This window comes from Homalodisca vitripennis, chromosome 3, assembly GCF_021130785.1.
Source record: "Homalodisca vitripennis isolate AUS2020 chromosome 3, UT_GWSS_2.1, whole genome shotgun sequence".
Taxonomy (NCBI): domain Eukaryota; kingdom Metazoa; phylum Arthropoda; class Insecta; order Hemiptera; family Cicadellidae; genus Homalodisca; species Homalodisca vitripennis.
The window spans coordinates 38,989,195-39,004,080 of record NC_060209.1 but is presented as its reverse complement, the minus strand read 5'-3'; the positions used below and the strand labels follow the sequence as shown (position 1 = coordinate 39,004,080).

The 14,886-nt window shown below is 36.7% G+C and overlaps 1 protein-coding gene across 1 annotated transcript in view; it reads right to left on the bottom strand.

Moving 5' to 3' along the window:
• Window positions 1-2,515: 2,515 nt before the first annotated feature.
• LOC124356821 (transcription factor AP-4) overlaps window positions 2,516-14,886 on the bottom strand; it is a 56,759-nt gene continuing 44,388 nt past the window's right edge. Inside the window, exons 3-6 of the mRNA XM_046808053.1 lie at window positions 6,989-7,139; window positions 6,064-6,347; window positions 4,986-5,305; window positions 2,516-4,833 (exon numbers count right to left, since the gene is read on the bottom strand). Of these exons, the coding sequence (XP_046664009.1) occupies window positions 4,566-4,833; window positions 4,986-5,305; window positions 6,064-6,347; window positions 6,989-7,139 (1,023 nt within the window). The 3' untranslated portion in view covers window positions 2,516-4,565. The remainder of the gene's footprint in view (window positions 4,834-4,985; window positions 5,306-6,063; window positions 6,348-6,988; window positions 7,140-14,886) is intronic.

Here is a 14,886-nt window from a genome sequence, read left to right as displayed (position 1 = left end):
GGAAAAATATAAATTGCGTCAGCCTATTGAGCGATAGGCTTCAATGATGCTCAACCTAATTCCATGGTTAGACACGCACCATCAGAACTTTCTTTTGCAAGGTATCTTGCCCAATTATAAATTCACATTTTTCTTCGTTGAGTTAGGTTTCATTTATAAAAGTTTCGATGAGGTAAGGAGGTTATTACAAGAGTGCATCAAAATAAAATCTTATCTCAGATTTTTTTTGACTTTCCACTATATTTTTTTTCATTTATAATGGATGAATAAGCTACATGTGTTAATATGTCACATTTTAAAATCACATATGATTGTATTTAGTTTCTTTACAAATTTGTTCTTTCGGCTATTTTCTTGTTGCCATCACAGTTACCCATAAGAGCAATGCTCAGCCAAATCACATGGCATGGACATACAAAATCAGTGTTGCATATATATAAATATAACTTCATGCAAATGTTTCAAGATATTGTGTGAAAAGACAGCAACTTGAAACTTGACAGATATGTTAAGCTAACCAAAGGAACATTAATTAATAAAAAATAAAATATATCGAAAACTGTTAATCATACAATTATTATGCAAGGCTAATATTTTGTTGTACATTTAATGAACAATCCAAAGGTATCCCATTTTTAGTAATTGGTTAGAAAAATAAGTTGTTGGTTACGGCTATTTTAATTGTCGAGTGTACGTAAAAATATAATTTTGTTGTGATATAAATTAAATTTTTTATTTCAATTAAATACAGCTGTTAATGATGCTGAAACCAGCATAAGAAAAATCAGCACTTGAATCTAAAAGTACCTCTTTCTATCAGTAAGGCAGAATAAACACCCAAACACTGAAGTAGCTGTAGTAACTCTTTTATTTAAAAACTAATTTAAACAAACAGGAAATTGTTGGATTCATATTTACATTAACAAAACATTATTTTTACAAAACCTAAAGGTTTAAAATATATTTCAAATTGAAAACTTTTAATTGCCTCCATTTTGAAACAGAAAGTGAAAATATTTCGATTTTTGTTAATGCCAGATAACAGCTTAAAGAAGTGCCAAATTTCAAATAAGTTTGTTTTTCAAATAAATAAAAAAAATCATACAGACACAATGGAAAACTAACCTACCTTCATAGGAAATCTTTTCTTACCTTTGGTGTAAGTAATGTTAAAATCCTGTATTTATTAAGAAGAGTGAAAAGCAACCTACACTGTAATAAGCAGCTCTCATTAACAACATCAGTACTACATGAGGACTGGAAAAGGGATTTTGTTTTATATCTGTAACTACCTCGGACATTTAAGAGTTCTTTAAGTTCACTCAGAATCCAGCCATGCGAATGTGATATTCTAATTATTGTTTCTTTTTAGTTTACAGCGCTTATTTGAAATGAATACCTTCTATAGAGAATCCACTTAGGTGTGAGGTGCAATCAGTAATAAGGATTTTGGTGACAAAACATTACTCAATAGAAACTAGTTGGCAAGTGTGTTATTGTACTTGTACTTAGAGAATTATGTATCCCAAAGGGTGGAATTGAGTAAATGGTGAATTAGATTTCAATTGTAACAAACAAACATGCAAAAGTTGACTAGAAGATTCTTTGAAACTGCCGATTCACAATAATGGAGCAAGCAGAGGTGGTCTTGTATTTCCCTTAGTTTAACACAAATTTCACAAAGATTTTTCCATGAATCATTTCCATGAATGAATCATTATACAGAATTAGGAAATCACAAATTTTGTATCAGGTAGGTTCTAAATATTTTACGAGAAAAACACAAGAAAATAGCTACATCGTTGATTTAAACAAAGATGGAGACTCGATTATTTGATTAAATCTTAACTGGTGATGAGACTTAAATAGTGCATGTAAACTTTGAGACCAAATTAGGTTCTACAAACACAAATTCTTTCACAAAACCAAGAAAATGCCTGCAAACAATATCTGCAAAAGAGCTTATGTCAATTGATTTTTGGAACAAAAAAGTGTACATCATGTAATTTTTTAAACATACCATAGCATTAATGTTTACTCCAAGAGTTATTAGAGTTATTGACAAACTTTGGAAATCTTATTGTGCTTGAAAACTCCTGGATACTTCTACAAGCAGAAGGTGTTTCCACATCACTTTTTCGGTTTAGACCAATAAACCAGTCAGTATTAACGTAAGTTTTGACCTTGCACCAAATGACTATAATCTGTTTTCAAAAATTCTAGTGTCTCATAAGCTGTAGAGGAAGGAAGTAATTGAATTTCAAAGTTCAAAGCCAGTAAGTACAGTTTATACATGAGAGTTTCAATTACTGTGCAGGCTGCATTTCACTCTTTCTCTAATACATCTTCCTGTTGTGATCCATACTTCATCACCTCAATACATAGAAGGCTTGCACATCTTAGTATACTTATACTTTAATACCAACTTGAAAGCTTATCTTCTTCTTCAGATCTTCAAAACAACACTTTATACATTAATATTAAGGTATTAACAGGATGAATAAAGGTCAACAAGTACATGAATGATCTGATTTATTCAAAGTCTTTTGTTTTCAAATAGTGTATATTTTACAACCAATCATACCAAATGGTCAAGATAGAGTAAACAATTTAGCTATCTACCAATATGGGGAGACAACAAAACATTCTCAGTTATTGGAAAATAAATTAATAACAAAAATAATTCATAAACGTTCTCAACATATTCACAATTATCACTATTATAAATAACTCGAAAATGTGCAACTGAGTAAGTGATTGAAACATACAAAGCAAGAAGCTTCAGTTGACAGAAAAATGTACAACATTTAGACAAGTCCTTTGGAAATTGTTGAGCAATGATCCTGTTTGAAAAATCTGACTGTAGCTGAGTTTTTTGCTAAAACATTCATGCTGTATCTTTGTCAAGAAAAACACATCTAATGCCACAATATCATCTATTGATACAGTCAGTACTAATGGCAAGTGATCAATCATGTATGTAGTGAATAACAGATAAACAAAAAATGCCACTGAACATGAAACCAAACAAAGAACAGATTACTACTTATTACAAGGCCTGCGGTTTATGTAAAATACTCCTAGCTAGGCCTCTACAGTATGTATAATGTAAAACTACTTGAAAACCTGAAAATTGAAAACAGAAACATTGAAGTTCAGATCTGCTTTCCTTCTTTTAAAATGACAGCATCAATGTTTAAAAAAAAACAAGAGCAAAATGTCCACGAGGCCATATTTACAGCAGCGCATTCATACATGTGCTAATGCAAACTAAAGGACTACAAAGAGTGATTATGAAATGCAAAATATTACACCTAATATTATGATCTGAAAAGGAACTTTGAATTATATAACAATCCCCTGAAGAGGGAGGCCCCTTGGACTATGAACCTTACGTAAGCAAATATATACAGCGACTAACAGATCATTGTGTTCACCAACTAGATTAACAAAAAGAGCTGTCAAAAATGCAACTGTTTAATTGAAATAACACTTAAATTATCAGTCCTGAAGTGACTGAACATAACAATCTATGACCGAAATATATATGAAAAAAAGTGTTTGGCCAAATGCTACAATAAGAAGCGGCATACACATTATACACATTTTCCATCACATACATATATAGTAGAGAAATGTTAACACTGACATCAGCAAAATGAGAAAAACTCGACTATCCAGCACATCTATGATGTGATGCGCCCTGCACTTTTGTTCTAACTACGGAATTTTAATTGTACGTATACATATCCACGATAAGCTAAAACCAGCCATCTGTTGCTCAGTCACGCATATAAAACAATTTTTCATATTTTTTTTCTTTTTTTCTTGTTTCTTGCACAACAAAAAACACAAAACAATTTTTACATAACTTAAAAACAAATAAGAACTAGAGTTATCTCTAATAAAGTAGGGAAGAAAATATCAGGAAATTGAAAGAGAGAGACAAGTTCCTGATAACACAAACAGTCTTGAGAATGTAACCGAGAGCCGTGGCCGAGCACTAAGGTCCTCCCGGAGCACTGAGACCCACCCCACACTCCCCACACATTGTGCCTAGATAACAGTTTATTTAACCACAAACTGACTTAAATTTCATAGGAAAATACAAAAAATCAACGATATTACTTATTAATGTGGGAAAATGTTTTAATATAAAGTATAGTTTATTAACATTCGATGAAACCGCTTGAGAATAGGAAGAGCCGACACAAGACTTGCAAGAATTGCTAACAACATCATTAACACTAACTTCATTTAATACTGAAATTTCACTAAGATTAAGTAGAAAGAGGAGAATTGCAGTAGGACGTCTGATATTATATTATGACTAAAACACAGATTGACCATTAAATTGTAATTACTGATAAATACAAATTTGATAACAACTACTCAAAACAAATTATTAGGCCACTAAAACACTATAAATTTTTATGTCCAACTGCAATTTACCTGGTTCAATTCGTAAAAAAATTTTGATGGATTATTCTCTAGCCGGTGGGAATTAGCTAATCTGGCTACGATCAAAGAGAGTTGTTGTGAGTGGCGCGGGCTGGGGGAGACGATCACGTGTGTTGCTTGACAACGATGACACCAGGGCGCTGTTGCTGTGGGTGAGGGTGGGAGTGGAACTGCAGGAAGGGGTTCATCTCCACCTTGAGTAACCGCTGTTGCTTTGTCAGTGCTAGGGGAGACTCTTGCGTTGTTCCTGTTGTGCCACTGTTTGCTGACACCTCTGTCCCACTATCGCTGATAAAGGCGTCTCCCTCTAGGTGACGGATCGCTTCAACGATGGTCTCCAGATTTTGACGGGACGTGCTGGCCAGATATACTCTGAAACCAAACATTGTATTTAAAAAGCTGAAAGTTGATTTTTTGTCCGTAATTCAATAGTACATTGAACAAGATTTATCGATTGAATGGATAATGTTTATATTCACTAACAGAACTTTATGCAAGAACAAACTTGATTGAACTTATCATACCTAGCCTGTGGGACGACCTCTTCACCATTAGTTCCACTAGGTGAGGACAATCTCTCGACTTCCACCTTGGGTTCAGCCTTGATAGCAGACTCTAACATAGTGGGGAGGCGAGAGGCGGTGGCAGGGGATGGGGAGGTGGGAGGAGAAGGGGTGGTGGCGATGACTGTCTCTGTGTGACTGACAGGCTGGAGACTTGCCGCAGACACGACCTGTAGTGTCGCGACTGCACTGGCTGTCTCCTGTCCTACACTCTCAGACCCCGTGCTTGACTGGCTCTCCCTGCGCAATGGCGTCAGCAGACCTGCTGCTAAGGGCTCCTCCTGCAACAAATTAATACTATGTCAGCACTGGCAGTACTACACTGATATTACAAAGAAGTACATTTTTAATTTTTAAATATATTTTAAAACAACAAAAAAACTGATTCACGGTTGTCAGTTGAAGTGAGGGCTAAAAAACCAACAAAGTAAAATTGGAAAAGGATCAACACCAGTGGTGGCAGGCTACTATTCCAGCCACGGAAATGATTCAAATTCAATTCAGAGTCCACAAAGGTTTCTGGACACCTTCAATCGACATTTTGGACATCCAGACGCCATTTTCATGTGTGGAACACAATTGAAATTTTATCACACTTTACGGTCACAAATACTCTGTTTGTTTGATTTATCATCATAGATTGATGTCAACTATACCTGACATGTGAACTCTCAGTGACTGCTAGGATTGATATGAACACATGGTTACTAGTTGATCTATCATTATATACAGTGTATCCACGATTTTACATCAACATTTCCATTGCAGAAAATGAAGAAAAGATTGTCTAGTTGATTAAGTTCACTATCCTCAGTTTTGATGAAATTCTAGATTGGTTTGGAGGTAAAACTACTATTGAATTCCAGGTTCATTTCCACAATGACAAGGGATATACAGCTAACTCGAAACTCATCAATGTAGATGAGGTGGAAGCAATTCTTATAGTTAAGTCAACTAAAATCAAAAGAGTTGACTTGTTGGCATTTCTGCAGATTGAGGTAGATAATGGCAAAATGAAAACAAACGTTTAAGAACTGACCTCTTGCTGTTGTTGACTGAATTGTAGTTGGACTTGTTGTGTGATCTCCCGGATCCGTTCTGGATACAGTTGTGTCTCTAAGGAGCGGACCTGATCTTCCAGGATCATCCGCAAACCTCGCTCACGATCGAGCTGTACCCTCAGATCTATGAGCTCAGAGTTGGCTCCTGCCTGCTCTATGTCCAGTAGGGTAGGGCTCCCGGCACCCCCGACTGCGACTGCTCCTGCTCCTGTCACCGCGCCATCAGATGTTACTACCTCGTCCGCCACTGACACCACCAGTCCTGACAACATTACACCAACATTACAACATACAGTTGTACTTTACAATCAAATATTACAAAACCACAATTATATGTTCATTAGTTTTATTGAAGTAAAACATTTTACATCACTTTAAATCTAGAGAATTCCCAGCTTTAAGTATTTATTTCATAAACATATTGATTTTTTACATATGAACTGTTAGTAATTCCCATTACTCTTAAGTTAATTTTGTTTGTTTTCTGTAATGCCTGAAATAAATTAATTTGCAAAAAAAGATTAGATTACTATATAAGTTTAATTTACAATAGAGAAACAGTCCCTAATTAATGTGTATATCAATTTTGGATTGAAACCAATCATTCATGTCCCCTCCACAATTAAATCAAATAGTTTTGCTCTGTATACCATGCCTACAATAAAGAACTACCAGATACAGTGAACACTAGCACATGAATCGGGTGTGTTAAGGATTGGTAGTGAAACCAGGATCTCCAGTACACGAACTCTGTATAAACATCTTTGAGTGAATGTTTTCAGGACCATTTGAGCACAATAACATATGTATTCAATGTGTCCAACAGTGAGAAATGGAAAATAAAAAATCTACCGTTAACAGTTGATATCATCCAACAACGATTGGTCGGCAGGCATAAGTTACCTGATTCAGTCTTCCGCTTCTTCGCAGCAGAATTGCTCTCGCCCTCGTGCTGGTTAATTAGACGCTTCAACTGGCAATTCTGAGATAACAGACGCGTCTTCTCTTGCTCCAGCTGGTAGATGTATTCTGCAGTCTGCTGGAGGATCGCCGCCTGGAACACACGAATGGAAATCAGTCAATATTCAGTGGAAACTCCTGCAATGTAAGCACTAAAAGTAAAATGAACGAGTGTAGTCAACTGTTGTTACAAACGGCACTGCTGAAAATTGAACGAATTTGTATAATCCGTATCAGTAAATTCTCAGATACTATTTCAACGTGTAAATAAAAATCAACACCGAACGACATATGGAAAAATAACGCCCATAAAAATAAATGATGGGCTCGTTCCTCAATATTTTAATTATACCGGAGTCAGTTTGTAGCCGTGGTGAGGAGGAGAGGGCAGGTGTGTCGCACTCCTAAACACAACAAAGGCCTGGCAGGTGCAAGGGGAACAGCCGGTAACCATCTGACTCACTTTACCCGTCAAAAGACGTACACAACACCTCCTCCCCCTTCCTGTACGCGATTAATTGTGTTTCGGCACTCTAGTGTAGTTCAACATTCAGTACTTGTCACTACTTAGGGCTGTCCGCGTGAAAAACGCATATATTGTAACATCAGTATACTGTCCACATGACGGAACTCTTTTGACTCTATACGCATATTCAAAAATTAATTGTTTTCATACAAAAGCCCTCGAAACTTTCACTGGCGCTACAACACAACGAACATACAAAAATCGATATTTCTAACCGAGTTGTAAACTGAACTGTGTAATGTATTTTACTGACTACACATAGAATGTATAATCGGTGCAGTTTAATCTACTATGTCATTTATGCTTCGATTGTTCATCTTTAACCGTACATTTATATAAAATATTCTCATAAGTGCTCACTATTTTGATATAATATAGTTTACCACTCATACAGGACAAACCCAAAAAGGTTTCAAACAAACAATTTTGATGAATTGTGTACAAACAATGCACTGCGCACATAAAGGCTAATATCAAAGTTCATGATAACTTTTAGTAGATTCCGTGGTGAATAGAAAAATTCTTTAAATTCTATTGAAAATTAGTAGAAAAACATGTTGAAGTCTGCAAAACGGCAAAGCAGTGCCCTGGAAATACCTTCAATATATACTACTGTGATTAAATCGGAATAGTGAAGACATTTATTTCAAATTGCCGTAATCGAATATATATGTTTCTATTTTAGACAAAAAGTTTATGTTTACAAATGCAAAATTCAACGTACTTTAGAAAACGAATCGACTGGTACCCCAAAAAGTTCCATCACCACATAAAATGTCAAACATATTGTTTACATAATATAACATTGGTAATTCGAGATATCTTGAAATTTCCTACCGTTAAAATATATCTGAAATAAAAAAATCAATTGGGCAGCTCGAAATCCGCCACTATCACAACAATCATATGTCCAACGTGATGATTACTAACATTGTGATTCGACATGTTTTGTTATTAATCCATCTGATTAACATATCCAGAAACGAATCTACTGGATAACCAGAAAATTATTCACTACCACAACAATCATTGGCCAAAAAACGTGATGATTACAAATTTATTAATTCAACATGTCTTGTATTCAGGAACGAATTTACTGAATAGCGAGAAAATGATTCACCAATACAATCAGTACCTACGAAAGACATGATGTTTACATTTATAACATTTACGTTTCGATTCCTTTTTTCTCTCACTGACATAATTCAGAGCAGGACTTTAGTAGATAGCAGTAAAAATACTTTATTTATCAAATTTCATGAATTGTTATTTTTATTATTCGGGCTAGGGAGTGCACAGACAACTCCGAAAGTTCGTCACCATCAAAATCAAAATTAAATACCATAAATACACTTAATGTGAAAATGAATTTGTATTATTCAAATGTTTTATTTTCCTCTGACACACTTATAAAGCAGTGCCTTCTTCATTACTGAACGCCCGGGAAAGAAGGAAGGCGCAATATAAAGCAGAAGCAGCTGAGCTGAGAGGGAACTGGTTTTCGTCAGGTCCAGCCCCCCTCCACGACCTTGAGGGGAACAAAGAAGCACCTCGTCTTTGTCTTGTCGGCCCCTGGCCCCAGCCGGCGCACGGCTATTGGTTAACTGGAGCACTTTGTCGTTGTCCACTACCCGGACCGGACCGGACAGATATATTCACTGAGGACACCGTCTCGCAGCCCGGTCTGCAAATATATTATGTAAATAAACATTTGCGATTAAAGCGAGTATAAAGAACTAATCTGAATGCAAAAGAAGTGTTAGCGACGTCGGTGTTCTTTTATACCCACTGAAAAGAAGTTCTTTGAGAAAGGAAGAACTATACAGAAAGATTAATTGAATGAAAACAAAAGCGATGTGAGGAAGAGGGGTTATTATGTGAGAGATTGACATTTCCCGTTCTCGCACCCCTCCCTATCCTGAGCCGAGGCATTAACCCCTTTTTACACCTTTGGGTTCCCATGGAATTGAGCTTGGATTTCTTGGCCGTAGATTAGCTTAGTGGGAATGCTAATCTGTTATAAAATTGATGTAACATATGAAATTCCATTAACTTTCATCCATTTCTACTGTCACGTCACTTTTAATATTCGACTGATAATACAATAGTTTTGATGTAAATATTTAGTGATTGGCTTCTTGACATATTATCTCTGCTTTTGAAGTGAATGTGGTCAAGAGCTTTATTGCGACAGGCAAATCTTATACGGAATCAACCTAAAAGAAGTAAATCTCCGCAGACTGTTCTAAGACTAGCTTCAGAGTGGGGAAGGTGCGGATGCTGTCCCCTTTCCCCTACTTACGAGCGACAGAAGCAATAATAAAACCGGAACTTCCTGTGGCAACCATCTGTTTCCGGGCGTCGTCCTCCACTAGATGTTCAGACACATTCCGATCACGATCGCTATACACCAAACCCCTTCAGCTCCAACGTTTTTTATGTTAGACAATTAGAAAATATAATAATAATACTGATAAACTTTCAAGAATGAAGATTTTTGTTTCTAATTTCACACTTGTAGTTAAAATGGTAATATTCAAACAATATAAACATATAGCTACTGCCACAAGTACAGTCACAATAATGAGCAAAACTGTCATATAAAACATTTGTTAATGTATAAAGTTATTATTTGGTTGATACGATTCTGGCTGTTTCTTTTTTAATATTTAGTCATTTATTTCTTTTTTGGATTTGATACAGAAACGTTCCCGTGTACAAAATATTAATTATTAGTTAACAAAAAATTTTAAAATCTGTTATTACTTGATTTAATGCATAGGATTTTTTTATAAACTATTTTGATTATAAAATAGAAGAAACATAAAAGTCAATATTTTTAATTATTTTGAAAAGTCTATTATGTTTTGCAAATATTAAAGATTATATTGAATAGACTTATTTTGTTAAATAAACTTGTTAAGTATTCAATTTAATAATTAAAATAAATACACCTATTCCCATAAATAAACACACAGTCCGTTTATTTCTAAACAACAAGTTCACCCTAAAATAAATGTAAAGACATGATTCATATTAGAATTCTTTTCTACTCAAAAAAGAACAAACCGACATAATAAAACAAATTCTTGGGATGGTTTGACCTTTTAATGCCAACATAGTGGCCTGCCAAGATTTATAATTTGGAAACTGAATGTTCAGGTAGGCTTAATTCATGTTTAGTGTACAGAAAGGCGTTGCACGACGTAGAGGTTATAACATATGGTGTAGTCTACAGTGTACAGTGTAGCGGATCAGCTGGTGGCGCGGCGCGGCGGGCACACCCGGCAAGGGCCCCTTTCCCGTCAGCTGTTCGACAACAACATGGCCGCCGTCGCCACGGCCGCAGCCTGCTCGATAATACCCACACGCTATAAATAGCATCACCCACTGCTATTGCTGGGTAACGCGCATCTGTTATCTGTTCCCGCAATAATGTAATATAATTCAAGTTGTCACTTCTAATTTTCTAACTTTTCACACCACAAATGGTGACAGAACACAGCAGAGAACACCCTTTGAATTTTAGATGGATATAAAATAACTATGAAACACGTTTTTTTGCATTCAGAACTAATGTATTTTAATCGGTGTCAACTACATGTTTTATAATGTTTATCACGTAAAACATTGTAGAGGTGAGCGTGGAGGTAAAGGACACGACACGGGATGGTCACGGCCAGAGAAAGTGGTGGCGTGACAGTGTCTGACCTTCACAGCACGCCGCTATTCTGCAGGCCATGTGGGGAGGGGGCAGGAATGTGGCGCGGTACAGTCGCAGCTGATATTTTGTTTCCGGCTCTTATCTCCCGGTACCGGTACATTCCACAGCATCCTGCGTTCATCAGCCCTACCTCGGCATACTGTAAAACTATATATTAATTCTGTGATATGACGTCACTGGGGTAACTAGGGTCAGCCTTGGCTCTGATGCAGGCAAGGAGAGGGGCGGGGGATTCATCCCTTGCCTGGCCTGACCGATAATATAACTGGTTTCTTAACGGTCAGGGAGCGAGCGGAACAAGACAGGGGTAGGGGGAGGTGAGGGCATGACCTTTGAGGGAACGGACAAAACTGCACTTTAGTGTCCAACCATCAGCTGATTGAGAGCCACCATACACTCACTGAATGGCAGCAGACGTTCATAGCGATGATACTTTGTTGCAAGCAAGCAAGCAGTTACAGCAGGCCAATGCCATCGATACTGTTATCAGCCAGCTAGGAGCTGTTTGTTGTACTCTGCACACATCAGGTGTTGTAATCAGTCGATGATAACCACAACGGCGCGCCCGTACATCACAGTTTATGATTGCGGTTTCTCGTTTTTTAAATTATTAAGTATCGAACACCTGAATCAATACCAAAAGCAAATTGATATTAACGCTATGTTACTGGGTGGCGTGTTGGCCGAGTGCGAATGAAACCTTGCACCATACGGTCTATAGTTTACGGTAGTGTACAATCAATCTATGAGTGGACTAGACCGGGCGCGGGTGGCGTCGGGGCGGCCAGACCAGACATGACGTCATTGCCGCTCGCCTGACCACGCCCAACAGTAGTGTGAGGGGGCGCCGCGACGCCACCCGCCGTCTACAGCGCCACCGTCGCGATCAATACCTCGGTTCCCACCCTCCGTGTACGTACACCGACACTTGAAATCGGCTGTTTCATTACGCAACGACTGCAAAAAAATTATCAGCTTCCGTTCGGAGCAGGAATCGGGAAGAATGTATAATGCACCATGAAATATGCCAGTTGGAGAGAAGTAGCTTAGTAACATACATACAGGATGCATTTGAAAAAAATATAACATTTGTCAAAAGAAATTGATACTGGACGTATGTAATATTAATAGAGGAGTCGATCGATGTTAAGTACTATGCAAGATAACTAAGAGTAGGTAACATAATTGTTGGCCAGGTCAATTATATTAAAAACCACTTTTGGTTGTTGGGCGTTGTTCTGCCATAGAGGGGGAGGGTGGGAAAGGGTCAGCCATAGGGGTAAGATGGGGAAAACGCCCACACAATCCTGTATCTCCGGGCCTGGGCCTCCTGAGAGGTAATGTGTCATTATTGTGGTCATTGTTTTGTTTAAGCACGAGTAGTTCTTGTGAACAAACTGAAAGGTAGTTTGACAACTGTCCATCAACTGCACACTATGTTACCCATCATTATACTACAACCGATAGGTAAGGGACAGAGATCACTACAGGTTTAAGATCTACCAGGTATGTTATTTTAAAACCACTCTCTTTCTTTGTTTTGACAAACTAACGAAAACCAAACAAAACTCCAATCTGCAGCACTTTCCACCTTTTTGATTTAATATATCAAATAGAGCACTCACTGTCTGCAGGGGTTTAGGTCCTTCATTGCCGATTAGTAGGTTATATAAATTTCTTAATATATAAATTAATTTCAAAATGTATTAATTTTATTAAACTGAAACTAAGAATACGGTTATTTTCGTATGGTGTTGAATATTTTAACGTGTTGACCTTATCATTTGCTTAGTTATTTTAAAAATTGAGTGTTTACCTTAACGAAAATCTCATTTATTTGGCACTGTATAGTTGATAATCAACGGCTTTGAAATGCCCAGATGTTTTGTATGACAAGCAACCAGTTAACAATTCTTTCAGGGCACCTATAATCACTTTGTATATAAATTACGCCAGAAATACATTCATCGCATTCAAATTAATATTTTCTAAAATGTAATTAATGTTACACTTTGTTCAGTTTGTATACATATGAGTACGTTACAATAGTGAAAATCGTAAAAGTTAATTCTAACTCAACAAGTAATTAAATTCACGTAAAAATTCTGTTAAATCAATAGGACTATTAATACAAGAAATGCAACTATTATAGATGTCATAACACAACGGCTTCAAGAGGGCTACATTTAGAAACTGCGAAGACCCAATCAACTAGACCGACAAGTTTATGAAATTTGACAACAGTACCATGAAAATTGCAATACCTTTCGACACATTTAAATGCGATATTAAAAATTAAGTTGTAAATAACACAACTGGGCTAGACGGAGAGGTCCCAGATTTATTTGAAAGGTACACAAAATACTGCCAGGAGAAAAGTAGGCCTACACGTGGAAATATTGTTTGGTTTAAGATATGAAGGTGTTCTTCAAAACTTTAAAATTGTTTCAATCTACTCGTATTTAAAAGATTTCTCGGAACGAGGAGCAACACTGTTGGTCACAGCTTCTGGTTTCATTACTTCCGGTAAACCGAGTGGAATTTACATGAATGTGGGTAGGGCAGTATTACTTTAGAAGCGGTAATTTGAGATAGCCTCAAAATCCCGCACGCTTTCCTTGTTAGTTATAACCCTTGAGATACCGATATTCGTACCAATCGATTCAAACATTTCGATATATTCTGTATCTCTAGACGAAGTACAACAATGTTTTATGAAATACTTGAGTGCATTCACGTACATTCACTTTTAACACGGGAAGACTGTAATTTAGCGGACTTGATAAATGAGGAGCTGAACTACTTACTAGCGAAACAAAAATTTCCCCGGGGGTTTCTTTTACTTACTTGCAAAAAATACCCAGGAACGAAAGGGTTAATTTAAATAAAATGTACGTGATCATAATCATAATAAAACTTCTACACAATTTACACTACGCGCGTCTTAAAATGGATGATATCTTAGGTTTTGAGTAGACGAGACGGTGAGAGCAACTTCGAGTCAAACTGCAGTAAACGTTTCAAATCCCAATCATCAGTAAACATTCGCGAACTGAACCAACACTGATAAGAATCAATCCTCGTTTTAGGATCCATGGGCTGCCTTCTGTCACCAATTCCTGCACTTAAACCACTCATTGCGTACGACTCATAGTGATAAATAAAAGTAGTAACAACATTTTGTGTCAGTACGGAACTAATTATCCCGGATTTTACAAATCTTATAAATAACTTACACAGTATACAAAACTCTGCCAAGTGTTATTGTCCTGTAATGCTTATCAACGGAAATGCTAAGACACCGATCAAGATAATTTTCGAATAGGCCTCACATAAACCTCGGGTGGAAAATCATAATTCAAAATCCATTCCAGTTATTATGTATTTCAATCTCGCATGAGTACACGTACTTATTGCAGTATAGCTGCCAAATTAAATTTACAAACTTTCATTCATTCCAGGATGATGCGCAATTTCAAAAAGGTTTATTTCACTACACAACGTAAGGAAAAAATGCCTAAAGCCATAAAAGCTAGCCCATGGAAAGGCACGTTTAATACCGTCTAGTATTTAGGTTTACGTGTCATTCAT